The 25,446-nt window shown below is 50.7% G+C and overlaps 1 protein-coding gene across 11 annotated transcripts in view; it reads right to left on the bottom strand.

Moving 5' to 3' along the window:
• The window catches only part of Tbc1d9b (TBC1 domain family member 9B), a 37,105-nt gene extending 12,256 nt beyond the window's left edge, over window positions 1-24,849 (bottom strand). For 4 of the 11 annotated variants that reach the window (XM_087572865.1, XM_087572866.1, XM_087572867.1 and 1 more), the window contains exons 1-12: window positions 24,639-24,827; window positions 20,209-20,319; window positions 15,213-15,331; window positions 11,145-11,373; window positions 10,078-10,336; window positions 8,687-8,894; window positions 7,009-7,221; window positions 5,514-5,570; window positions 4,925-5,075; window positions 4,194-4,408; window positions 1,878-1,995; window positions 443-728 (exon numbers count right to left, since the gene is read on the bottom strand). In XM_087572865.1, the coding sequence (XP_087428991.1) occupies window positions 443-728; window positions 1,878-1,995; window positions 4,194-4,408; window positions 4,925-5,075; window positions 5,514-5,570; window positions 7,009-7,221; window positions 8,687-8,894; window positions 10,078-10,336; window positions 11,145-11,373; window positions 15,213-15,331; window positions 20,209-20,319; window positions 24,639-24,756 (2,084 nt within the window). In that variant the 5' untranslated portion in view covers window positions 24,757-24,827. Of the gene's footprint in view, window positions 1-442; window positions 729-1,877; window positions 1,996-4,193; window positions 4,409-4,924; window positions 5,076-5,513; window positions 5,676-7,008; window positions 7,222-8,686; window positions 8,895-10,077; window positions 10,337-11,144; window positions 11,374-15,212; window positions 15,332-19,009; window positions 19,104-20,208; window positions 20,320-24,638 lie in introns of those variants that run through there. The other 7 variants (NM_001394243.1, NM_001394244.1, XM_087572863.1 and 4 more) reach the window with 4 other exon arrangements.
• Between the last annotated feature and the right edge of the window lie 597 nt (window positions 24,850-25,446).

Below are 25,446 nucleotides of genomic sequence, written 5' to 3'. Positions count from 1 at the left end.
CATGGGTGGGTCTGCTCTATCCGGGGGATGGGCACTGAGCAGTGCTGCTGAGCTTGGAGGAGATAACCAGGACAGCTTTGGGAAACAAGTGCTTCTCCACCTTGGGTAGAGGTCAGAGGCCTTGCTGTGCCGCTGTCTCCAGACATCAACATGGGTGTCGCCACTGGACGTCTGTCTGCTCTGGGTCAATTACCCATGACTACACAGCTGAGTGGCAGCCTGCAGTCCAGTGCACTCAGGCCCAATGGCCTTCTGTCTGTTCCCAGCTCTCATCACTGTAGCAGCATCTTAGATCCCACCAGGACAGTGTCTCCTGCTCCTGACTCATCTCTTGGCCTAGACTGTCCTTGGGGCATAGCGCAGGATGGTGACTGAGGGCTGGGGAGGGGAGGGGCTCTGCTGCCAGATTCCTGGAAGCAGAAGTAGCCCCCAGCATGGTCACCTGCCCAGCACGGTCATGGCCTCGCCCTCGTCACTGCAGTCCAGCAGCTGTTCCATGTTGGCGTCCAGCACAGCCAAGGCCACCTGCAGTATCACTTTGATGCCCTCGTAGAAAAAGCAGTCAACAATAACCACTGCGCTCTCAAAGGGCATGACGCTGAGGAAGAGGGTCAGGAACCAGGACAGCGAGATGCTGGAGATCACCCCCAGCTCCTGCATCTTCTCTGAGAGCCGGGGCAGGACGTCTCTTGTGAGCTCTTCAAAGATACCTTGGTCTACGAGGGCCCCTGAGGAGGGACAGGAGCCAAATATGAGCACTGCTCCAAGGGCCTGAGCAGACCCCCGGCAGAATCCCCGGGCCTGGGGAACAGGGACACTATGTGGTTCCTGTCCAACATCAACCCTGCCATCTCTACTTATAGCGAGGGTCAGATATAAGATATGTATATGCACATACAGAAAACAGAAAGAAACAAATTACTCTGTAATCGCTCTTTCCATAGTTTCCATACCACTGTGTGAAGAGGAATGCTTGCTCAATATACAGTGGTCCCTTGGCATCCGTGAGGATACACAGTTTCTCGGAACCTAGGCACGCACACTGCTGTACCCTGTAAGTTACTTTTGGATGACTCGTAATACCTACTATGGTGTAAAGCTATAAAGGGCTATACAGCTATTATGTGCTGTCTGGAGAAGAACTGGGGGACAAATCTGGGTGTGCTCAGTACAGATGGGGTTTCTCCTGTGCATTTCTATTCAGTGCTTGGCTGAATCCATGGACATAGAACCTGTGGCTACAGATGTCTGACTTTTGGGAAATGAAGACTTTACCCCCTAGAAACAACAGAAGTAAAAGCAGTGGCTTCCCTCCCCTCTCTCAGTGCTTTGAACATATATGAAGCTAAAGGACTCCATGAGTGGGAACCCTGGACACCAAACAGCAGAGGACAGCTGAGAGCTAAACAGATGTGCTGACACAGATCTGTGAGTCACTTCCTCTTAACGACATGGGCTGTAGTGGACAAGAGTGCCTGAGAGTAGATGCTAAACCACTGGGGCAGAGGGCAGCTCTAGTTCTGGCACTTGAAGTGTCTAAAGCAAAGAGACTTAGGAAACTTGGATGGAGATCTGGGCTCTAGGTGGACTTTTAAAACCGACTGAATGTGTGATGTCCTCTGACTCTCAGTCTGGTCGTCTTGGGAATCCTCACGAAGTCTAGATGGGAGCTGGACCCTGGAGGCAGAGGGCTGGGAGTCTGTGCTTGCTTTTCTCATTTTTGGCATGATCCTTTTTCAGCCTCTAGTCTGTAAGCTGGGAGCCTGCGTGATGGCTGTGAGGTCTCAATGGGAACTACTTAGGGGAAGGTCAGCCATGCCCATGTGGATCTCCTGAGCAGGTTGAGGCTCAGGCAAGGGATCCCTTCGGACACTCACCCACTACTCTGGTATTGTAGTAGTCGGGCAGCATGCGCTCACACAGGGCCACCAGTAGCCAGAAGGCTTCTTCCTCACTGCCATAGAGCAGGAGCACCGAGGTCACGATGTTCATTGCCTGCCAGGAAGAGACAGTACAGTGTGTCTCAGTGTGTCTGTCACTCTGCTGGCCACAGAGCAAAATGGTCTGCCCCTCCAGAAAGGTCCAGCATCCAGCAACAAGAAACAGCCCCTGACCAGCCCTGGGAAATCTGCCAATAAGCCAATTTGCAAGAAATCAATGAGACAGAGACAGACAGCCAGCTCTGTCAAAGTGGGTCAGAAGGCATTCAGAAAACAGCGACAAGACATCGGCCAACACTTCCACTCAGTGGGCTGGTCAAGCTGCTGTGTGGGTGTGTAGACAGGGCCCTGCAGTGGGGGAGGGTATACATAAAATTAGCTGATAACAAAAAGACACATAGGAGAGGGCAAGTTATTTTAAAAATTATTTCAGGCCAATCTGCTGGCCAAGTTTCTCAATCGACTTGTAGAGTCATGCAGAACACTACTGGCCTTAGAACAACTAAGTTTTAGAAAACCAGTTTCCTTGAAATCCAGATACAAGTTAAGGTCAACAGAAAACCATTTGACTTGGCTAGGAAAACTCCCCTAGATTCAAGAACAAAAGCCATCAGAAATGGAAATCAAAATCTTAGTGAGACAGTCTACCACACCCATGTATATAAAACCAGCAAGTGTTAAAGAGGAACTGGACCCTCGGGACCTACAGAAGACAAGGCACATGGGGCAGCTGCTGTGGGAATGAGGAAGTGCCTTAGAAGATACACAGAGATCGCTCACGATCCAGCAGTCTGACCTCTGGTCTGAAGGCAGACTGAACAGGCATTCTTACACTGAGGCTCACAGCAGCCTTAGTGCAACAGTCCAGTGGTGCAAGTAACCCAAGTGTCCATCAAGACATGGAGAAAGACACACCATATAGCTACAGCAGAATGCTATCCAGCTTTAAAAATTCTAAAGAAAATTCTGATTCATGCTGCAATTATGATGGCTCTTGGGGACAGTAGGTGAAAAAGACAGATGCAAAGGGATAAATAATGGTCTCAAAGAAACCAGGGACGAGTCTCAGTACCTGTGGCTTTTCTCAGCACGTCTCACCCCGCCCACACACTAAACCTCTCCGGCCCAGGGGCTGGGCTTTATTTCCTTCCCTCCCCACCTCAGCCATTTGGCTACATGGTATCTCTCCATCCTCAGCTCCTCTCTTGGCTCCCTCTCTCCCCTTCCTTTCTCAGTCTTCCCCAGCTCTCTCTCCTCTCATGGCCAGGTTTATTCTGCTGGCTCAGTACAGTCTGGGCCCTTCCAGATGCCTCTGGCTGTGCTCTCCCTCACGTCTACAGTAAATACCCTCTTCCACAGTATGGGAACAGGTCTGTCTCCATTTTCATTCAGACAATTACACTTACGTGAGATACTCAGAACAATCAAATGCAGAGACAGACGGGGAACGGTATGGGGAGGTGAGAAGGTGGGATGGAGGAGCTGGTGTCTGTTTGCTAGTGCAGTCTTCGTGGAGAGATGGCTGCCTGACATATGCACTTAAGCCACTGAGCCACGCACTTAAGAGCAATAAAATGGTAAATTTTATATTATGATGCTTTACTATATGTATACAGAAAAAGAAACCTCTGCCCAGTCTCAGGCAAGGAACACACAGGTGACAACTCACTATACAGCATGGGGCTGAGGGGAACAGTCACCATTATCTCAATCTGTTTTAAAGATTCTGTGTATGGGTGTCTGTGTGTGGGCATGCCCGCAGAGGCCAAAGGCATCAGTTATAGGCTGTCGGATGTGGGTGCTGGGAGTTGGGCTCCGGGTTCTCTAGAAGAGCAGCACACAATTCACCTCAAGCCATCTCTACAGCCCCTTGAAAACCAAGCTGGCAGGCAGGCAAGCAAGCAAGTCAAGGTTTCATGTAGTTCAGGTTAGCCTCAAAATTTTCTGAGTCGCTTTGGTGACCTGATCCTCCTGCCTGGCCTTCCCCAGGTACTGAGAGTACAGGCACCAGGTCCTGGTTTTTGAGACAAGGCCTAGAAACCTTGAACTAGCAGCAGTCCTTTTGCCTCAGCCTCCTAAGTGTGAGGATTATCGGCACAGCCATCACTCATGGCTAAGTTACATCTTTTTGGGGGGTCAGGTTCTTCCTCCAGGGTATGGACAGGATCATGTGTGTGTTAGGCCATCACAGCACCTGCCCCAGGAGGCTATGGCAGGAGATGGATTCCTTGGGGCCCTGCTACATTTCATTACCTGGCAGTAGCCAATAGTCGGGTTTCGGAAGGCGTAGGCGGTCAGCACCCGCCGGAGTGCAGCGATCCCCAGCTCGTTCTGGAAGGCAGGGTGCTCAGGCATGGAGCGATGGAGGTCCCGCTCGATCTCTTCGGTGGCCAAGCTGTACTTCCCCATGGACTTCTCTACTAGCTCAGCGTAGTAGCCAGGATGGGTCACCATCTCATTCCAGGCCCCTGAGGAGACACGGGTGGCAGCTGTCTTTCTCTTCTTCCTCCTGGGACTTGGGCAACAGTGATAAGGCTAACTGGAGACACAAATACCCCACGGAGGAGAGAGGACTTTGTGATCAGTTACAAGGTGTGAGGCCGAGTTTCCCTGGTGACTCCTCTGAGAAATTCAAAAGGCCTGTTGTCTCTTGAAATGCTCCAAGTGGCCAAAGGTATGAATGCTGGCAGAGCGTGTTCTTGCCTTTGACAGTGCTGCCACCCACTGACAACACCTGTGCTAGCATCTGCTGCTCCGGGCCCTGTATAGCTGTCATCCTTACTCCCTGAGAGAGCTCCTCCTCTGGCTGACTTCAGGAGGCTGGCTCAGGGACCAGAGGAACTCACCAGAGGCAAGTTTTCTTTTGGTATTAGGGATAGAACCCAAGGCCTCACACACGTTCAGGACATGCTCACTCTGCATCTGACACAGACAACTTTGAGGGAGGGCCAAGCCAAGGCTGAGGGTAACAGGAGCACACTCACCCGAGAAGAGGAGCCAAAGCTCCCCTCGGAGGCTCTCGGGGATGCCTTTCAGGACCAGCTCCCGAGTTTTGGCTGTTCGGTACATGCACACGCCACGCCCGTACTCAAAGAAGTGGATGTTCCAGGACTCTTCCTTCATCTTCTCCTTGGCCTGAGAGAGGGAACATGGAGCGCCAAGCTGAAGAGTCTTGGTGCTGGGGCCTTGGTGGCAGGCCTTCCACCTCTCTGGGCCAGGCTAGTAGCCTGCTGTGGAAATTACCCACGGAGTGAGGCTGCAAGCTCAGGGCTCGGAGCCGTAATTATGAAGGATGTGAGGACTTCGCCTGGCCCATGCTCCTTAGCAGCAGAGGGCCTTCCATTAGAGTCCCAGGGCCCCTGATGAAAAGCAACCCCAACACAGGCCGGGCTGAGTGTCTGTCCCCAAGCCTCGGCCGCGCCCACCTGACACTGCCCAGTGCAGATCAACAGAGCAGGCACAAAGCCATGAGGGATGGTGCTGGCCACAAAGGCCCAGCCCAGAGGTGGCTCCAGCCTTCTTCCTGAGGTCTCACCTCAGGCACAAGCTGAAGTGAGCGTGCTCAGGGCTTACCCCTTTGGCGCCGAGGTCCTCCATGGGTGAGTTCTTCTGGAAGACTTTGAGCAGGCCCTGGGAAGTAGTAGGAATCTCCTGTGTACTGAAACTCAGAGGGCTGCTTAGGGGAGAGGTTGGGCTGGTGGGTGGCTCTGATGCCTCCTGAGGAGTTGGGAGAGACTAGAAAATAGAACGAGAGGGGAAAGTGCCTAACGGAGCTGCCCAAGGGTCAGTGGGGCCAAGTACGAGGCTGCAGATGGGGCCCAGTCTGCATTTCCTCTCTGGCTGGCTGAAACCAAAGCCACCTATGTTAGCCAGTTAGTGCCTTTCGGAAGCAACTCTCCTCCTGGTGCTGCCCAGATCTTCTCAAATTCATGTCCTGGTGCAGTAAGCATGCAGGAGGTGCGGGCCACACCTTTTGTGTGTGCCAGTGCCAGAGCACTTGTGTGCAGGTCAGAGGACAACCTGTGGGAGTCGGTCCTCTCCTTCCACCATGTGGACTCCAAGGATTGAGCTCAGGTCACCAGGATTATTAGCAGTAGGCACGCTACCTGCTGAGCCATCCCACCAGCCCTGAGAGCCCTTTTAGAAACAGAAAATATACCCTTAAATTCTTACAAGGGATCCTGCTTTTGTTTGTTTTTTTTTTCAGTAAATAACCCTAGAATATAACAAAGCCCACGAGCATATGAGTTCTTTGGGTTTTAGCCTTTTAAACTATTTTTAAATTTAGTTTTTATTTAATGTACATACATGTATCTGTGGGTACCTGGAGCTGGAGTTACAAATGGTTGTGAGCTGCCCGATGTGTGCTGGGAACCACACTCAGATCCTCCAGAAGAGCTCTTAACTCCAGAATGTCTCTCCAGCCCTCTTCAGTTTTGCTTTTTGAGACAGGGTCTCCCCGGGTAGCCACATCTGTTCTGGAACTTGCTTCTATTTCAAGCTAGCCTTGAACATTAGGGATCCTCTTGCGTCTGCCTTCCTAGCTCTGGGATCACTAACCCACTGCCACATGTGTTTTGTCTAACCTGCTCATTATTCTAGTCTCCGTCCCTGGATGACAGCTGTGTCCAAAAGAAATGACATGTTGGATAAAGCAATGGCCAGGGTTCAGGAAAGGCAGTGCTTCATCATGACTCTAGGCCTGTTATTGAGGCACTGGGCCTGGTGAGGGTGGGCAGTGTCACTTATCTCATCCCTTCCTTCCTTTTTAGTGATGCCAGAAATGGAAGCCAGAGCTGTGTACACACTAGATCCCTAGCCTTTGGTTTTCCAGACAGGGTCTTACCAGTTCTCTGAGCTGGCCTTGAACCTGTAACCCTCCTATCTCAGACTGTCAAGTGTTAGGATCGAAGAGACATGTCACTATAGTGGACTTAGTAATTCTTTATAGTAGCACCCCTGGTCTGTATACCAGGTGCCATGAGTCACCCTCCAGCATGCACCACAGGGTCCCCCTCAGGGGTAGCAGATGGCTTTGGCCCCATTGTTCCTAAGCGGGCCTCCTCACCTCTGGGGCTGGGTCTGGAACACTGGCCTTTGTTCCCCCAGCGATGCTGCCTGTCTGTTTGGACGGTGTTTTCTGGAGGAAGTCAGAGATCCTCTGAACCAGGAAGTCACGGTCTTTCAGGTTGGCAAACAAGAAGGTCATTTTACTCTTAGTGCTGATAGACAGAGGGCTGGGCAGGACACTGGAGCTGTCAGCTTTCTCAACAATGGTCACCTGAGGGGACAAAAGAACGCCGTGGGATATTTGTGATCTTAGGGTGTAGACAGAGCTGGGGTGGGCTCTCATGGGCACAGGGCAGTGAAGCACTGAGTGGCCCAGCTGGTGTCAGGGAGGGGTGAGTGAGTGCAATGGCCCTGAGTGGACTCTGGGAAGATGATGTAAAATGTACACCCAGCTGCTCCTGTTGGCTTTTCAAAAGATGGCCTGTTAGCTGTGACCTCCAAACCATGTGAGTAGTCAGTCCCTCAGCTGCAAGGCTCCCAAGGCTCCTGCTCCCAGGGAACTGTTTCGGGCAGCTCCCCCCAAAGCGTGGCTCTGACTGCAACGTGCAGGAAGAGTGACACGGGCTTCAGCCGGTGCAGCCCAGCTCCAGTGGGGGACAAAAGAAGGCACACAGGCTAGGCCTGGTCATGAGGGGTGAGAGCTGGCAACAAGGAAGGCCAGGAAGTCACTGGCTACTCGTTACTGAAGGAGTCTCTGGGGGGGGGCAGTGACCGAGCTGTGACCTGGCCTTACCAGGTGAAGAGCTGGGCGAGGGACAGGACAGAGGGCACAGACAACCCTCTGAGGTGTGCATGCAGCTGGCTGGAAGAGTTTGCAGGACTGAAGCAGACTGAGCAGGGCAGGATGCATCTTGATCTAAGTGGGGTGCCTGTATTTATGTGTGATGAATAAATATATGGGTGTGTACACCTGCATGCATAGGTGTTTGCACATCTGTGGGACATATGTGATATTTATATATGTGAAGGTATGTGTAGTGTATATGTGAGTGTGTAGTGGATACTTGTGTATGTGTAGGAACAGGTCTGTGTGTGGTGTATGTGATGTTTGTGTGCATGCGTATGTGTGAGTGGTTGTATGTGTGACACTGTGCACGGTCTGTGTGTGGAAGCCTCAGGTGGTCAGATGGTGTACTGATGGTCTCAATAGAGCTCAAGAGTCAGTTGGGGGCTTCCTGTGCACAGGGAGAAGATGCTGGATGATCCGAGGTACCACACTCTGCCTGCCACCTTCATTCAGTTCTGCTGGCTGCACTGGGAGCATACGTCCCTAAGGGGTTCGATGTGGTTAGGACTTTCCTGAGGAGGCTTGGAGACAGTGGTGTCCTCTCTGGTGGCTGTGGAGAGGAAGGGACAGACTCTGGAGGGAATCCTGTCAGGACATCTCTGGTTAGGATGCAATAACCAGGAGAGTCAAGATCAAGGATGACTCCAGGTCTACCTGGGCAATGGATGCTGGACTGTCACTTAGGAAAGGGAAGGTATGAAGGATGTGTCTGGGAGTGAGACCCAAGAGACCAGTTCATGGAGCCATCCTGAGTGAGAAGGCCTGGAGCCGCCTGGCTGTGGTGTGGGGGATGGGCCAGCTTCCATCCTGAGCAGCTGTCATGCAGCCTCCTGGAGGTTATTCTGCCTCAGAGTTCTGCCGCAAGAGCGGCTAGAGCCGAGATGCTCACCTCCCTCAGGGGTATGATGAGGCGGCACGCATCTTCCTCTTTGCTGGCAAAGCAGATGTAGTTATAGGAGATGAACATCTGGCCGGGGATGTGTAGCTTGTTAAATGGTGTCCACAGGGTGCAACCTGTGTGTCCATCCAGCCGTTCATCTTTTGGGAGCCGGAACGTGGCCCTGTAGCACTCGTTCTTAGCTCGGGCATCCAGGTCTCTGAGGAAACGAAATGGAAATTCAAGGTAGGGTAAGAATTTTCTGTTTCCACACTGGATTCCAGATCCTTGGGGTCTTCTAGTAAGCAACTCATGCCTGGGAACTCAAGAAAAGAGATGGATTTTTTACACCAAACATTAGAGACAGAACGTAATGTTCCCTTGAGGCTGGATGCTTTGAAAGGACACCTAGAGGCTCTGCCACTTGGTACTGAAGGACAGGCAGTCCTCAGATTTGCTTGTGTCCTGCCTGGAGCAGGAGCAGCATGACACGGGGCCTGAGGTCCTTCCCCATACAGGGAAGAGCCACCCCACCTTGAAACCCAGACAAAATGCCCTGGCAGGGAGCAGTGGGACTAAATCAAACCGTGAAGCTCACACGGTTCCTGCTGTAGAGGAGTGCAGTCTGCTGGCTGGGTGGCAGCCTGATCGTGCCTGTTCTGGGTCTATGACCACACAGACATAGCTTCCTAGCTCCCAAGAGCTTCTCATGTGCCTTGAGTGGCTGGCACCAGGGCCTGAGCATGGACCCAGACTTACAGCTTTGGACACTGCCTGCCATGTCCCAGTATTGCTTCCTATCTTTCTGCCCGGTCATGCTGTCAGTCCCATCAAGAGAGTAACATCCTTGTACAACAACATCCTGATTTAGAAGGCGCACCGTGGGCCTGCACCCTGGTGAATGGGTGCAGCCATGAAATAATCGGACTCCAAACATACCCATGCTGAGTCCAGCAGTGCTCACCCTGGCTCTGGAGCCCAGGAAACATCTGCAATCTCAAGTGAATGCATGTCCTGAAAGCTGAGGCCCAAACAGAGGTGAACTGCTGCGCTGACCACCTTGATGCATTCTCCAGCCACAACTGCAGACAAGATGGCCATGACCTCAGCTCTGTCTCTTTTGCTAGCTTTGGGCCTGAGGGCTCAGACCCATGACACTAAAGCCAGCAACTCTAGGACTCATTTGCCTAAGTCATGCAGCCTCCTGGGACCTCAGCATACTCTGCCTCAGTTATTCTAGCTCTTTTCTCCACTGCTTCTTAGTGAGGGACTGCTCTGTCACCCAGCATCCCAAGTAGTAGGCCTGTGAGGGCATGTGCTGGATGCCTGCCTGGGTTTGTGGACCTGGCCCAAGGACCATCCTCACTGCTGTGGGATCTCCCGCCCTCGGGAGGGTGGCATACCGCTTTAGAGCTGAGATGTTCTTATGTGGCCGGATAGGCCTGGGCAGGGCCTTGTCCTCCAGGAAGCCCTCGCTGTCCAGCAGTTGTCGCATGGCCAGGTTGGCCAGCTGTTCCATGAGCTTGAAGGTCTCACCAATGTTTAGGAACATGGAGAAGAATAGCTCCTGGTCCCGCGTGTCCACACGGATGCTCTCGGGGAAGAGTAAAGTGGCATTCTTCTCCAAGCGTGTAACGTCCACCCACTGTACCACCAGGCTCACTGATAACACAGGGACAGACACACCATCCATTAGGAGTTGGCAAGGTGAGAACTGCCATTCACCCTCAAAACCTCCCTCGGATTGTTCCCTAAGGACACTGTTTACTTCCGCCCCTCCATGTCTGAGCCTAGTCACATTATGACATGATCCATGAGGAGGCACAGTGCATTGGGCTCACTGCTGCTCTGTGCCCAACTTTACTCGTGAATGCCTTACCTGAGTGGATAAAAACTGAAAGGAGCAGACAGGCGGAGAACTAGCTAAGACCCTGGGAGCCCCACTGGGGTATGGACCAAGTCAATACAGTAGATCTGGCACACAACAGGATACCAACCTCCTCAGAGTCGGTAACTGGCCATTGCGGTCTGACAGGTAAACAGTAAGGGGAGGAGGAGGAGGGCCCGGAGGGAAGTGGGCTCAGGAACGAGTGTTGATACCTGCCAACTGGGTCAGCTATAGGAAGTTCCTTTTGGGGTGACAGTGACAGCAGCAGAGGGAGCTGCCGGTTATGCTGGGAGTGAGGCTTGCCTCCTGAGGTCATGAGTAGGTGACAGCGGTAGGTACTGCAGGAAGATGTGTCACTGTGCACAACACTGGAGGCTCCAGCTACTATGAAAGCTACAATATGGGTGTTGCCTGGGTACTCCCACCATAGGGAGTTAAGGTGGCATCTGTGTTTGAGGAGACAAAATATCTAGGTGCAGAGGCGTGGGATATGCACTAGGAATGTGGGTGCAGAGAGGTCAGGGAGGCGAGGGCATTGGGGAGCTGAGCATGATGTAAGGGGTGCCTTCTGGCCCACCTCACCTTCCTTCCCCAGCAAGAAGGAGTAGAAACACAGGTGGTTGACGGTCAGGTAGAGCCAGCCCTGCCGAGGCACTCGGCCCTTCCAGAAGCTACAGGAGTAGTAGTTGACCAGCTTCTCTCCCTCTGGCATGCCGAACTGCTTCCGCATCTTTAGCTCTGCCTCCTTGAATTTCCCTGGGTCCTCGTCCCCCTGGGGCTGCAGGTTCTTGTTCTCTTCTGCGATGATGCCCTAGAGAGGACAGCAGGGTTTGGGCCACTGAGCATATCGGAGCAGTCCCAGAAAGGAGCAGAGAAGCCAGGAACCCAGAATCTAGGACTTCTTTAATTAAAAAAAAAAATAATGAGGGAGGAGCTAGGAGTCTCCTATACCCTGGGCTGACTTTAGATTCTATGTAGCCAAACCTGACTTTTGTCTGACTGCCCCAGTGCTGAGGTTACAGGCACTTGCTGCCACATCTGTGGTTTAGATGGTGCTAAGCTCAAACCCAGAGCCTCAGGCACATCCAGCATGTACTCTAACAGCTGAGCTACACCCTGACCCTCAATTAAGTTTCAAAATCAGCTGCATCTGCCGCCCTCTGTCCCCCACCAGCCCAGTGCTGTTGATAGTTTTCCAGTGCCCTTACCTGTCAGCATCGCAGGTGAATTTTGCATTTGTGCACGCATGCACATATAAGAGCAACTTTGTGAGAAGCTGGTTCTTCCCCCTATGTGGGTTCTCAGAACAGAACTCTGTGGGACTCACACAGCAAGTGCCTTTCCCAGATGCTTCTTCTCACAGGACCTAAGCCTCCTTTTCTTTTCCAGTCTCAAGTAAAGTACATCAGAGGGCAGGCCAGACAATGCCTCCCAAGAGCCTCCCAAGGCTGTCTCTGCCCTTCCCTCTTCCCAGCGGGCTCTGCTTTGGTCTCCACGGGCTCCATGGCTCCTTGCCTTGGGGCCCGCCTGCTTCTGGATCCACTACTCTCTCTACCGTTCCAACTCTTGTTTTCTAAGAAATTAGCTTTGGCCTAAAAAAATCTCTACTTTTTGTCTAATTTCCTGGTTTTTCTGGAGTTTCTAATTTACTAAATGGGACACCCATTAATATCACCTTTCCTTCTTTCCTAACACTTAAAAGTCCTGTCTGTGAACCGCTGCTGTCTTGCACCAGTTCCAAGGTGTAGCATTTCAACCATCATTCAGTAGGTTTTTCCTGTTGTATGTGCACAGCTGTGAGCGTGTACTGGTCTGCACATGTGTGGAGGCAGGAGGCTACGGCCAGGTGTCTTTCCTGATTGCTTTCCACTTTACATATCAAGACTGGGTCCGTGACTTGGGCCCAGAACCAGTGACTGGCTAGTCTCCCAGGCTGCTCCACTTTCTAGTGTTGCAGTGGAGCGGGCTGCTGCAGACTGCCGCAAGCCGCTCGGCATTTACATGGGTACTGGGGATCTGAACTTCCGTCCTAGTGCTTGTGAGGTGAGTGTTTTATCTGCTCAGCCAACTCCCAGCCCTTAGTCAGTTTTATGCGTCCTAATTTCCATGGGCTATCTTGTGATCCCGAGAGGTTTAGGCCTCATCCTCATCACAGCATTACTGTAAGAGGTGGGACCAATTCGGAGGTCTTTCTGTCACTGGGGACATTTAAGAGGACACTAGGCAACTGGGCATGGTGGCACTCAGGAGGCAAGGCAGGCTATGAGTTTGAAGCTAGTATGGTCTACACAGTGAGTTCCAGGCTAGTCAGGATTACATCATGAGATCCTGTGTTTTAAATAAAAATGAGAACAGACACCCCAATTCCTTCACTTCTCTTCCATGTCTTGGCTGTGAGTTTGCTCTGTCACAGACTTGGACCATGATGTGCCAACATAGGTTAACAGGGAGAAACCCACCAGGACCGTGAATCCGAAACCCCCTTTTTGCTTTATAAGCTGATTATCCAAGATACCTGTTAAGTGACAGAAAGTGAACTAGTGTCCACTGACCACCGAGCCATCCTGAGCTTCAGTGTTCTGCTGGAGTGTTTGTTAGGGCTAGCATTTAGCATTTAGGAGATCCGTGATAAGGCTGCTCTTACTACTACTACCCAACAGGAGAGTACCAGCTGGGCTTGCCCTGTTTCCCTGGAGCTAGAAGACAGCGCAGGTCCTGCCTTGAGCTCCAGTGTGTGCAAAGAAGAGCTAAGGAACTCAGTCCGGTCCGCCAGTCTACGGTGTCCAACATAGTGAATTCTCATGGCTTGCTGAGAGAAACTGCATGGTAAAACTCTGCACAGCATAGGCTCTCCCGGGAATCTCAATGTAGCCCAGGCTGTCTGGAGCTCACAAGCCTCTGCTTACCTCCTGAGTGTGGGGATCACAGGTGTGTGCTATTATGCTTGGCTTCATAATCATTATTTGGCTATAAAATATTCCATTAAGTTTACTACACATGACTTAATAACTCCCCAAAGATAACGCACATATCAAAATAAGGACTTAGAAAGTACTGGAGAACTCGAGTAAGATTATTGTTCTCAGGGGTTGGGGATTTAGCTCAGTGGTAGAGCGCTTGCCTAGCAAGCGCAAGGCCCGGGGTTCGGTCCCCAGCTCCGAAAAAGATTATTGTTCTCTTACTACAGAGGAAGGAAAAGTGTTTCCCTCTTATGGGGCTGGGAGGCACTGCTTGTGGTGTTTGGGGTAATCAAGGCTCTAGGGAGCACAGTAGTAACACATGTCAGTCACTCTGCATCTATTAATACACCACAGGGCATACCCCCGAGAATCGCTGCATAAAAAGGTATAAACCTTTTAACTTGTAAGATCTTTTGTTACTTGGTCTGAGTATAGAGGTGCATGTCTTGATGCCAGCACTTAGGTCAAGAGTTCAAGGCTAGCCTTGACTACATAGTAAGTTCTGGGTGAACATGAACTACCTAAGCTTGCATCTCAAAAAACCCCAGGAAGTTGGGCATGGTGGTACATACCTTTAATCCTAGTACTTGAGGGGGGCAGGCAGAGCTCTGTGAATTCAAGGTCAGCCTGATCTACACAGTCTAAATAGGGACTTTCACACCAGGGTTATATAGAGAGACCTTGTTTCAAACAAACAAACAAACAAACAAACAAGTAAAATTACACCAAGAAAAAGATTTCCAGTGTCTTTTCCCATTGGTCAAGGCCCTGGCAAACACAAATACATACGTGCCTATGTATAGAGCACTTCAGAAGGAATACACACCCCAGGCTAACCTTCAGACTCCAGAGGCCAGCAAAGGCAGGGGCTCTGCAGGTGTGTGGGTCAGCTTTGTTAGCCTGAAAAATCAGTGTAAAAGGAAGAACCTGCCTTCCTTTATTTGGTCAGATGGATCCAAAGTTTTCACTCCACAGCTGCAGCCTCTCGTTGCTTTGAGTCTGTGATGGCATGGCACATCATGGTGGAAAGTGTATGGCCATAGAGGCCTTCCCACCTTGCGGTGGCCAAAATGCAAAGAATGTAGAAGGGACCAGGGTCCCAACGTCCCCATTCAAGGACACATCTCCATCCACCTAATTGTCTTACATAAGTTCCCACCCGCTAACGGGCCCAGCATCTTCCAATGGCTGAGAACCAACCATGGGCCTTTGGGGGATATTCAAGATCCCAACTAGAACAAGGGACAATCACAGTCACAGTCCTTTCAACCATCAGAAAATGAGAAAAGACTTCAGTGTTCACCCTGTGAAATGGGTACAAAGCCTACTCCAGGCTGTTTAAAGATGAGGTAGGACAGCTTAATTCTTGGAGTCTGCAGGGCAGTGGCTCCAGGACCCCAGAGATACACGAATCTACAGAGGTTCAAGTCTCTTCTATAAAGAGTTTGCTGATAGCCTGAGCCCACCCCTCCTGAGTCCTTCAGCTCTTCTCACAACATGCATCACAGCAGGAATGCTCTGCTCTCTGACAGTGTTCAGTAAAGATACCATCCGTCCCCCAAATCTTACTGACACACGGTTGGTTGACTATGGAATTCATTGTCTCCCACAGATACACACCACCAACTGTGTGGCTGCTAGCACTCCACAAAGGGAACAGGGTTGGTTGGTAGTAGGACATGGGCCTTACGTGTATCTTGCCCTTGACGAAGGTAGTGATGTCCTCCTCGTTGTCGAAGATGGACAGCGTCTGAAGTAAGTTGTTTTCCAGCCACTCCCAGTGTTTGGTGATCTCTTTGCGGGAAGAACCTAGTTCAGTGAGGGTGGATGAGATCGGGAGAACTCAGACTCACAGCAGAGAGGTCCCCAGTGCTCTGTTCACGTGACCACTGCCTTCCAAGGCACAGATGAACCTTTCCTGCTTACACTCTCTATCACAACAGAATCCTCCCTCTCTCCCTCCCTCCTCTACCAAGGGCAACTTCTGGCTCTGGATTCCCGTTCTTCTGGAGACAATCTATATGGCCCTATGCTGGTGGGCTCATCAAGTTTCTTTGTCCAGTTGACAGATTCCCTGCAGGGCAACCAAACAGCTACTATCTCCTGCTAGCCTTCCCTATCCCCCAGCATCTGTCTGAGCATTGCAAGCAGGGTAGAAAAGGCAGTATAGTGCTGTTCCAACAGGCCAGGGGATTGTCTGCTTCCGTCAAGAGTCTAGAAGTGCAGCCCTGGGAGGTAAAGCAAAAACCCTACACTGGAAAACCTTTCAGAATGGATGCCCAAAAGGACAGGAGGAGAGAGCAAGTTGTATTCTCCTCAGTTGGGCCAGGGTGGGGCAGTTCATGGGTCCTGGCAGGAAAAGCAGCCACGTGTCACAGCCCGGCCCACACACTATTAACTATGAACCAGGTCAGAACACAGGGTGTTTGGGAAAATGCTTCGCTAGGGAGCCACACCTCCAGCCCCGAGGGCGACACCTTTCTCTGATTGGCAACACTCTTGTACCAGCTGTGCTCGTGATCCTGACCCCTTCCTGGCTAGGCCCGGTGGTCCCCACCACCTGCTCCCACCCATGGCTCTGCTCATGGCTGTGCTGCAGCCTGGTGTGCCTTCATTAGGGATGGTTTGTTTGCAAGCAGCTCACCAGACAAGCAACTTCATAGCATGGAGCCTCTCTGATGACAGGCCTGGGGGAGGACAGCCACGGGAAGACATGCGCCGGAAGTACTAGGTAAGTCAGTGAGCCTCACAGTCTCACTGTCGCCCTGTAAGCCCCTTCGGCCACCCATTTCCCCCCACCCCCGGCTTTTCTTTGTGCTTTTCTCTAATGGTCTCCTTCTCCTGGTACACAGAGGTGTGGTTAGTAGGAAGGGACTCCCTTCTGGCCAGAAACCACAATCACACTTCAGAAGTTGAACTGACATATGATGCAACTCTCAGTATTATTTCATCTTTCAAAAACTTAGATTTATGTGTACAAATGTTTTACTTTGCATGTCTGTGCACCACTTGTGTGCCCTCACAAGTCAGAAGAGGGGGTTAGATCATCTGGGACTGGTTATGGATCACCACAGGTTCAGGGAACCAGACCTGGGTCTTCTACAAGTTGGCAAGTGCTCTAACCACTAAACTACTCTCCAGTCCCCAGGGCCATTCTCTTTTATAAGCATATTCCCAGCAGCCATAGATAAAATTGTCATTCTGTCTGTCTGTACCTGTTTGTATTTCGATTATAAATGTTTATGTGTCCACCTCTTAGTTAAAAGTAAGTCATTCAGGGCTGGAGAGATGGCTCAGTGGTTAAGAGCACTAGACTGCTCTTCCAGAGAGGTCCTGAGTTCAATTCCCAGCAACCACATGGCTCACAACCATCTGTGATGAGATCTGACTTCCTCTTCCGGTGTGTCTGAAAACAGCTACAGTGTATTCGCATACATAAAATAAATAAACCTTAAAAAAAAGTCATTCATTTAATATTGAGGACACAAACTATATCATCTCTGTCAGGTACTGGGGATAAAAAGAAATGTAGTAGCTAATTAAATTACTGAGTGTAATTTCTGTAAATTCAGAATTGTCTACAGAGCTCCCTTCATCCAGGACACGTCAAGTACCACAGGATGACACCAGGGTACAGAGAAGTTCAGGCAGTTATCCAAAGCCGCCTAGCAAGGAAGTGACAAGTGAGAATGCTAGCCCAGCTGCCTGGAGTAGCCTGCTCTCATCCTCAGGAGTTCCTGTCCGTCTCATGGGGCAGCCAAGTCACTCCCAGGGGAGGAAGAAAGTGGGAGGTGGATGTGTGTGTCTGAGGAATCTGGGGAGGTGACATCTGATGAGCATTAACAGAGCAGAAGGGACACTGCACAGAAAGCAGCAGAGGCTGGTGGGAAGTCACAAACACCAGGACACAGCTATGGAGGAGTCTAGGGTGGAGGTGGGCAGATCTTGGATATCCGGAATGCCAAGGTGAGAGACTGGGATTTACCCCAGAGCATTCCTGTAAGACATTTGCTGTTGGCAAGCTGCTTCTGAGTCTGAGCCCCAACTATTGGGGAGGTAGGCACAGACAAGGCTAGGGCAGGGATGGCATCCGGTGCAGGAGGAAAGGAAATAGGGAAGTAAAGGAACCATGGCCAGTGAATGGGCTACCATGTGTCATCCTCCCCCACTCTCCCCTACCATGGGGTTACCACCCGTCACCCCTCTCTCTCTCTCCTCTCTCCTCTCTCTGTCTCTCTCTCCTCTATCCTGGGGCTACCACCCATCAAACACACACACACACACACACACACACACACACACACACACACACACACACACTCTGAAACAATTATTTTTTAAAGTCACTTGCCTCCGTGGGACCAAGGTTCATAAAGTTCCCAAACCTTTCAGAGAACCCTTATCTCCTGAAGTAATTCTTGTAGCTCCCCAGTAACCTCTGTGGGTCTGAAAACCAGGAGATCTGGGGTCCTGCTGGGCTTCTCAACTTGGCCTTGGCATACTGACCTGTTTACTTGTCTACAGAGACAAAGGTCATTACTGTTAAGGGTGCCAAGGAGGAAGAATATAGCACCTAGGGCACAGTGTCCATTTCTAGGTTACCACCTGCCTATGCTTTCAATCCCTTGACCGTCTAGCCTCCACCCTGAAGCCAGGTCCAACTGCAAGGCCTACATACTTCTGTACTGAGCCTCCCAGTGTCTCACACATGCTAGGCAAGCATTGTACCACATAGCTACACCTCTAGTCATTTATATGATGTTATTTATTGGTTTTTTGAGGGTTTCTATGTAGTCCTGGCTGTCCTGAAACTCTGTAGACCAGGCTGGCCTTGAACTCAGAGACCTGCCTGCATCTCCATCCCAAGATAAAAGGTGACACCACCGGGGTTGGGAATTTAGCTCAGTGGTAGAGTGCTTGCCTAGCAAGCGCAAGGCCCTGCGTTCGGTCCCCAGCTCCGGGAAAAAAAAAAAAAAAAAAAAAAAAGGTGTCACCACCACTGCCTGTTTTTTGTTTTTTGTTTTTTTTTCGGAGCTAAGGACCGAACCCAGGGCCTTGTGCTTGCTAGGCAAGCGCTCTACCACTGAGCTAAATCCCCAACCCACCACTGCCTGTTTTTTTTCCTTCTCTTTTATCTTTTTTTTAAAAATAAGGTCTCATGTTGCCCAGGCTGGCCTTGAACTTGCCACAGGACCAAGGATGACAGACTTCTGATCCCTTCTTCCTGAACCTCTCAAGTGCTGGGATTATAGGTATGCACCAGCATGCCCAGTTTATGTGCTGCTAGGGAGCGAATGCAGGGATCTGTGATGCTAGACAACCACTCCACCAAGCCTCGCCCTTAGCTCCTACTTATTTATTTTGAGACAGAGGCTAAGTCTCCCCAGCTGGTCTCAAATTCATGATCCTCATACCTCAGCCTGAGATTATAGGCAAACACAACCATGGCTGGCTGAGTTATCAAACTCTAGAGACCTGTCATCTTACCTTGGGTCACCGACTCAGTGTAATGCTAGACAGGTCACTTGATTGCTCTGGGCCATGGCTTTACTCATCTTCAAAACAGAGGGGGCTGAAATACCTGTGTGGAGGTTCAGGTGAGCAGCTGATACAGGAAGTGCTGTCTGGACACTGAGTCACTTCAGCCTGACTGACACACATTGACCGTCCTCCTGCTCTGGCGTAGATGGGCTCACCTCATCTAAAAACAGCAGCTACAGTAGACTCCTGTCGCTCATGGCAGACATATGCTACAAGGTCCCTCAAACACTGACTTAGAGACTACTCAACCCTTATCCCAGGACCAGTACAAGCAAGGTGAAGGTCTCAATGTTCTAGCCACTCATCCGTGTATGACTTTCTCTCATGAGCTTTTCTATTTAATGATGCTTTGCACGGAATGGGATGGACAGCACTGAGGTTCATTTCAGAGTGAGCTTCTCTGAGGCCTTCTTTCTGTGAGGCACACCCTGTCTTACACATGCTTCTTCAAGGCCCTCTTTCTGTGGGGTGCACTCTGTCTTACACATCCTTCTTCAAGGCCCTCTTTCTGTGGGGTGCACCCTGTCTTACACATGCTTCTCGGAGGTCCTTTTTCTGTGAGGCACACCCTGTCTCACAATGCTTCTTCAAGGCCCCTTTTCTAGAGTACCACAAGCTTCTCTGATGTCCTCTTTCTATGAGGGGCACCCCAGTCTTCCTATACCCAGGGGGGAAGGCAGCTCTCGAGCACTCTCCATGGAGCCCATCCTCATCAGTGAAATCACCAGAGCAGAAAGATGGGAAAATATGTCACCCCATTGATTAAAAAGGACCTTGTTTCTAGTAGAGAGCCAAAATAAGAAAGCCAAGAGCTGCCTTGACCCACTTCCACTGGAGACCCAGGCCGGCACATGAACCAGATTTCTTACCATGTGTGTAAGAGTATTCAATGCTGGGCGTAAATGAGGGGTCTACAGGTAAATATGAGCAAGAAATTGAATGGACCTCTGAGGTCCAACTGCACCTCCCTTGAGACAAGGGGGATTTCAAGAACACAGGTTCTGGTGAAGTCCAGGCCTAAGTCTCCAGGAGCTGCTCCACTTCCCTTGAGGGACATCATGGGGTTCTTGGTAGACATCACCCCATTCAGAATGCATTTCCTGTCCCTTCCCTCCTAGTGTGACTTCATGATTCAGGGCACTTACCACATGCCACCGTCCAGTAGACCTGTGAGTCCTGGGTCTGGTGCAGGATGCGGTAGGGGGCCACACGGGCACTGGAGTCCAGCACCACATCCAGGGTGCCCACAAGAAGACCTATGGGTGGGCAGAGAGAGGTGGAAGGTGAGAGCCCTGGGGGCCAAGCCTAGCCTGAGTCAGCTCACACAGTACATCAGGAAGGCCAGGTAAGGTTAAACAGCCAGACTTTTCACTACTCTCAGGCTTCCTGCCAGGGTCTCTCAAAACTACTCTTCCTGTTTCTTCTAGAAGCATCTATTTTCTTGGCTCTGAAACACAGTAGAGGACTTCTGACACAGGCCCTCACTATGTAGCCTTAGGTGGCCTGGAACTTAAGTAGATCAGGCTGGCCTTGAACACATAAAGATCTGTCTACCTCTGTTTCCTGAGTGCCGGGGTTAAAGGTTTGTGTCACCGTGCCTGGCCGCAGTAGATGTTTAATGTTAACTCAAAGCTCAAACAATTCTGGGAGGCTCTTTTGCAGAAAAATCAAAAGTAGGTTTTATTTATTTATAGACAGGGTCTCAAGAATCCTGGGCTGGCCTCAAACTCTGTAGTTAAGTTTGGATGACTGGGCTAATCCTCCTGCGGTACCCTTCCCTGGTGTTGGCATCAGTCAAATGTGCCACTATACCTGATTTACATGGTGTTGGGGATGAGACATGAGCTTGTCTGTGTGCTAGACAAGCACTCTACCAACAGAGCTGTATCCTCAGCCCCCAAATTAGGTTAAGATGAACATCCCTTTAACATGTATGTATCGAACCCAGGGTTTATACAAGTTAGGCAGGCATCCTGGCAGACCTACACCCCTGGCTAAATATTTTCTTTTTTTTTTTTTAAAGATGAAAATTGTTTTAAAAAAAAGGAAGATTTATACATGCCACGCTGGACAGTTTTATACCAACTTGACACAGGCTAAAGTCATCTGCAACTTCAACCAAGAAAATGCCTCCATAAATGTCAGGTTGTAAGCAAGCCTATAAGGTATCCTCTTAATTAGTAATTGATGGGGGAGGGCACAGCTCATTGTGGATGGTGCCATCCCTGGGCTGGTGTTCTTGGATCAGGATCAGAGGCTCAATCCATTATCATTAAGGCAGGGGCATGGCAGTGTCCATGGGGCTGGAGGAGCCAAAAATTCTCTATCTTGATCCAAAGGCAGAGAGGAAAAGATCGCCAAATATTTTCTTTACAGTGAGAAAATGTTATAAATTAAAATAATAAAACAGCACAGTGCCTTTTTCTTTTTTTAAAGACAGGGTCTATGTCACCCAGGCAAGCCTTGAACTCATGATCCCCCTGCCTCTGTTTTATGAGGTGGGATCACAGTGGGTCACCATACCTAACTTACACACTTTATCTTCTATAATTATTTGTTTTCATCATGGTGTGACACACACGAGGAGGTCCGAGGACAACTCCCAGGAGTGTTTTCCTCCTTCCACTACTGGACCTGGGGACTGAACTTGGTCTTCAGGCCCCTTTACTCTCCGAGTCGTTTTTAAGTAACTGCCAGATGCATCTCTTAAGAATGTCCCCCTCCTTCCGGCACTGCTGGCTCAGAACTTTGGTTCCTCAGAGAGCGAGGACTTCTTAATGCCCTCCATATCAAACCCAGGAAGGCAACGCAGACTTTTTAAACTGCACGTGCGATTCTGCACACTGCAGTTCTGGAAAGTTTGGGCGGCCTTCAAAGTCATGGCTGAAAAGGACAAGGAAACATCTTTTAGAATCATCAGATTTTTGAAAAACTTTTTTTTCCCCCCTTGGAACTGAAGCATTTTAGGGCATTTCAAGTCCTCCTTACCCACTCCACTTACCCTCTGGCCTGATGACAGTTTGTGGCAGTGTTCTTTGTCAATATCATCATTTCCTGGCAAATCGGCAGGAAACCCCTATCTTCTGCCACTGTCTGCCTGATCCACTCCTCTTGATTACTTAAACAGTGACATAATCGAAAGGCCCTGCCTGTTTTTCCTGTTTGAAACGTATTCCTTCCTTTTCGAGGAAGTGCTGCCTCTGGGGAGATCTGGAAATCTGCTGCTGCTGTCTTCTTGGCTTACAAAACCATTTCTCTCTATTATTCACTTTTAATACTCTTTGCTAACCTACCACTTTTCATCTGACACCCCCCCATCTTTAATAAGCGCAGCGAGCAGTTACAGAATAGATTTAAACAATTTCTTGTTTGTTTTACTAAATTGTTAAAAAAAAAAAAAAGTCCAGTCACTTTACATTGCAGTTAGGAATCTGGAGAGTGGCTCAGCTAATAAAAGGCCCACCATGAAAGCAGGAGGATCGGAGTTCGGATCCCATGTGCCCACAAAACGAGGGGCGTGGCTGCTTGGGCGTGTAACCTGAGTGCAGGATCTCTGGAGTTCACTGACCAACAGCATCTCGAAGCACAAGGTTGGGGAGAGCTATAGGAGACACTCGTGCCAACGTCTGGCCTCCACATATACAGGCATGGGCTCCTGCATGCACACGGGGCTGGCTGGTCTCTGTGAGTTTAAGACTAGCCTAGTCTATGTAATGAGTTCCAGGCCTGCCAAAGCTAAATAGTGAGACCACAACCACAACAAAAGAAAAAAGGCACGTCCGAGCCTTACTATATGGTTCGCAGTCAACTTCGGAATGTTCACGTTGAGGTTTTCCGCTTGGTCTTGGGAACACTCTTTTAGAGTTTCTGTATAAACTACTGGCTTAGCCATATTGCAGGACCTGAAATCTTTTTAACTTACTGACCCTCTCCTCACACCCACTCTTTAATTAGATGTTCAAGTTAACAAGCTATTATTAATATTAATTATTATCTTAATTGTTTCCTTTTTTTGTTTTTTTTTTTTTTAAAGACAGCACAGCATTTCTCTGTGTAACCCTGTCTGTCCTGGAACTCACACTAGACCAGGCTGGCCTCAAACTCAAGAGATCCCCCTGCCTCTGCATGTACCACCATGGCTGACTTATCTCATTCTTAGTAACATGTACGGGTGTTGTGTCTGCATGTTTATCTCTGCACCGTGTTTGTGTCTGGTGCCCATGGATGCCTGAAGAGGGTACTGGATCCTCTATAACCAAAGTTACGGATGGCTGTGGTATTTGAACCTGGCTCCTACAGTCCTTAACCCCTGAGCTGCTTCCTCAGGCCAGGTTGGTCAGTTTTGCAAAGAGGCTTGAAGAAACCTGCATTACTGATGAATCTCTTAGGGATACAGTGCTAAGGAGGTTGTGGACAGCCGTGGCAGACTGCACAAACCTGGCTCACTGGGATTTGGAATTTACAGGACGGCTGGCACAGTAGTCTGGATGCTCAGCCTTGGGGGCCGAGGGGTGGGGGGGTTTGGACACAGATGAATGATAAAGCAAAAAGGACTTGTCCCATGACCGTGCCCTATGTTCCTCAGTGGGCTTATGGTAGCTTCCAAGGTTGGTCACTGGGCTGTCCAGGAGGGCCGTTTCCTAACTCACAATAAACATTGGGCCCCAGAGGCAGGCCCAGCACCACCTCCAGTCATCTCTAGGCCCTTTGAGAAGCAGCCTGATTGTGGAAGAGAACATTGAGTTTTCTTGGAATAGGTACAGTCCCTTCCACATTAAGAAGTGTGGCTCATGAGATGCTGGCAGCTGATGTCACCTATGAGAGGCCTCCAACTGCATCTGGCAGGACTGTCGGCTGCCACACTGAAAAATCAGGGCATTCACAGAAAATTCACTTTCTGTATCGAAAGATCTGGCATCCAGAAGGGTCCACGTACTGGAACTGCTGCAGGGCCAGATCTGTGGTACTTGACAGGCTCTGGAGCCTAAGGGGCTTCCAACAAATTCTGTTCAATAGATTCCTACAGTGCCACATGTCACACAAAGTCAGAGGCACCCACTCCAGCTGCTTCTGTGTGAGTGGTAGTGCCCAGATACCTAAGAGGCACCTGAGGTAGTTCAGAGGGACACTTCATAAATGCTGATAAATATGCAAAAACAAGCTTTGGGCTGGGAACTCGGATGGCATCAAGTGAGAAGAAGCCGGAGGAGGAAGGGGAGCAGAGGTCAGGGCATCTTTGGTCTTCACAAAGAGGCAATTCTTCAGTGAACTAGGAGTAAAGGGGGTAAAAGAAAACGTGTGCTTACACCACTTGGTCCTTCAGAGGCAGCTGGGGAAACTGAGGCAGAGGGCGAGCTGGGGGACCCTGCTGGCTTCTGGCTGTTAAGTCACTTTACAGGACGGTGCACACGTCCCGGCGGAGGGCCACTAGTGTCCTTCCCCTGCTGCCCGCCCCAGGACCGTCCTCCTCACCCGCGTTCCGACCCCCCTGTGCCACTGCGCGTGCCCGCGGGTCGCGTCCTGCTGCCCCGCCAGGCCTGCTGCGCACAGGCCCGGCCGCCCGCGCCCCGCTCACCCGTGAGGCCGCCACCCTTGCCATGGCCTCGGCGCCGCTGCAGCACGAAGAAGGGGTTGGCCCGCTCCGTCACCCATAGCGCGTTGGCCACCAGCACCTCCTCCGGGCCGAGCCACATCCCGCGGCAGCTCACACCGGGCCAGAGCCCGTGAGGCGGAAGCGCGCGCCGCGGTCGCTGCGCCCGAGTCTAGCCGAGCTGAGCCGAGAGGCCGGGGCGGGGTCGAGACGCCGGCCCGATGGTGGCTCCCCCTAGCGGCCGCACAGGCTCACAACGCCGCCCTCCTCGACCTCTCCTGGCCTGGCAGTCCTGTCCAGCCTCGCCACCGCTTTCCAGAGTGTAGGGGATCACATGCTCTCCGCCTACTGTGCAGCCCAGGAGAGTTAATGTTACAAAAAGCGTCGGGAGAAGGGTTAGCAGCTCCTGGTCAGTCTCGGAATTTTGACTCAAGTCTAAGGTTGGAAACCTTAAGAGCCCAGTTGTCAGGAAGGGCAGCTGGTGTCCTTTGAAATAAGTATACTCACACCTACTGACAGATGGACTGGGGTGGGGTGGCCTTGAGGCTGGGGTCACAGATGAGCCTTCCCCCCGCCCTCATTTTTTTTTTTTTTTTTTTTGCATTAGCCGACAGCAGTATGAGCTGGAAGTGCAGTGCACTGCTCTTACCTCTCCTGGCCTGAAGGCGGCAGTCTCTGACAGTAAAAATTCATCTTCAGCTCCCAGCCCAGGGCTTCTGCCACGGAACCATGAAGCAAAATTAGCCACTGCTGGCTCTGTGAACTAGAGCCCGGTGAAGCAATTAGGAACACG

The sequence above is a fragment of the Rattus norvegicus genome, chromosome 10 (genome assembly GCF_021556685.1).
Source record: "Rattus norvegicus strain SHRSP/BbbUtx chromosome 10, alternate assembly SHRSP_T2T, whole genome shotgun sequence".
Lineage (NCBI taxonomy): Eukaryota > Metazoa > Chordata > Mammalia > Rodentia > Muridae > Rattus > Rattus norvegicus.
Note: the sequence above shows the minus strand (reverse complement) of the source record. Positions and strands in the feature narration are given on the sequence as shown.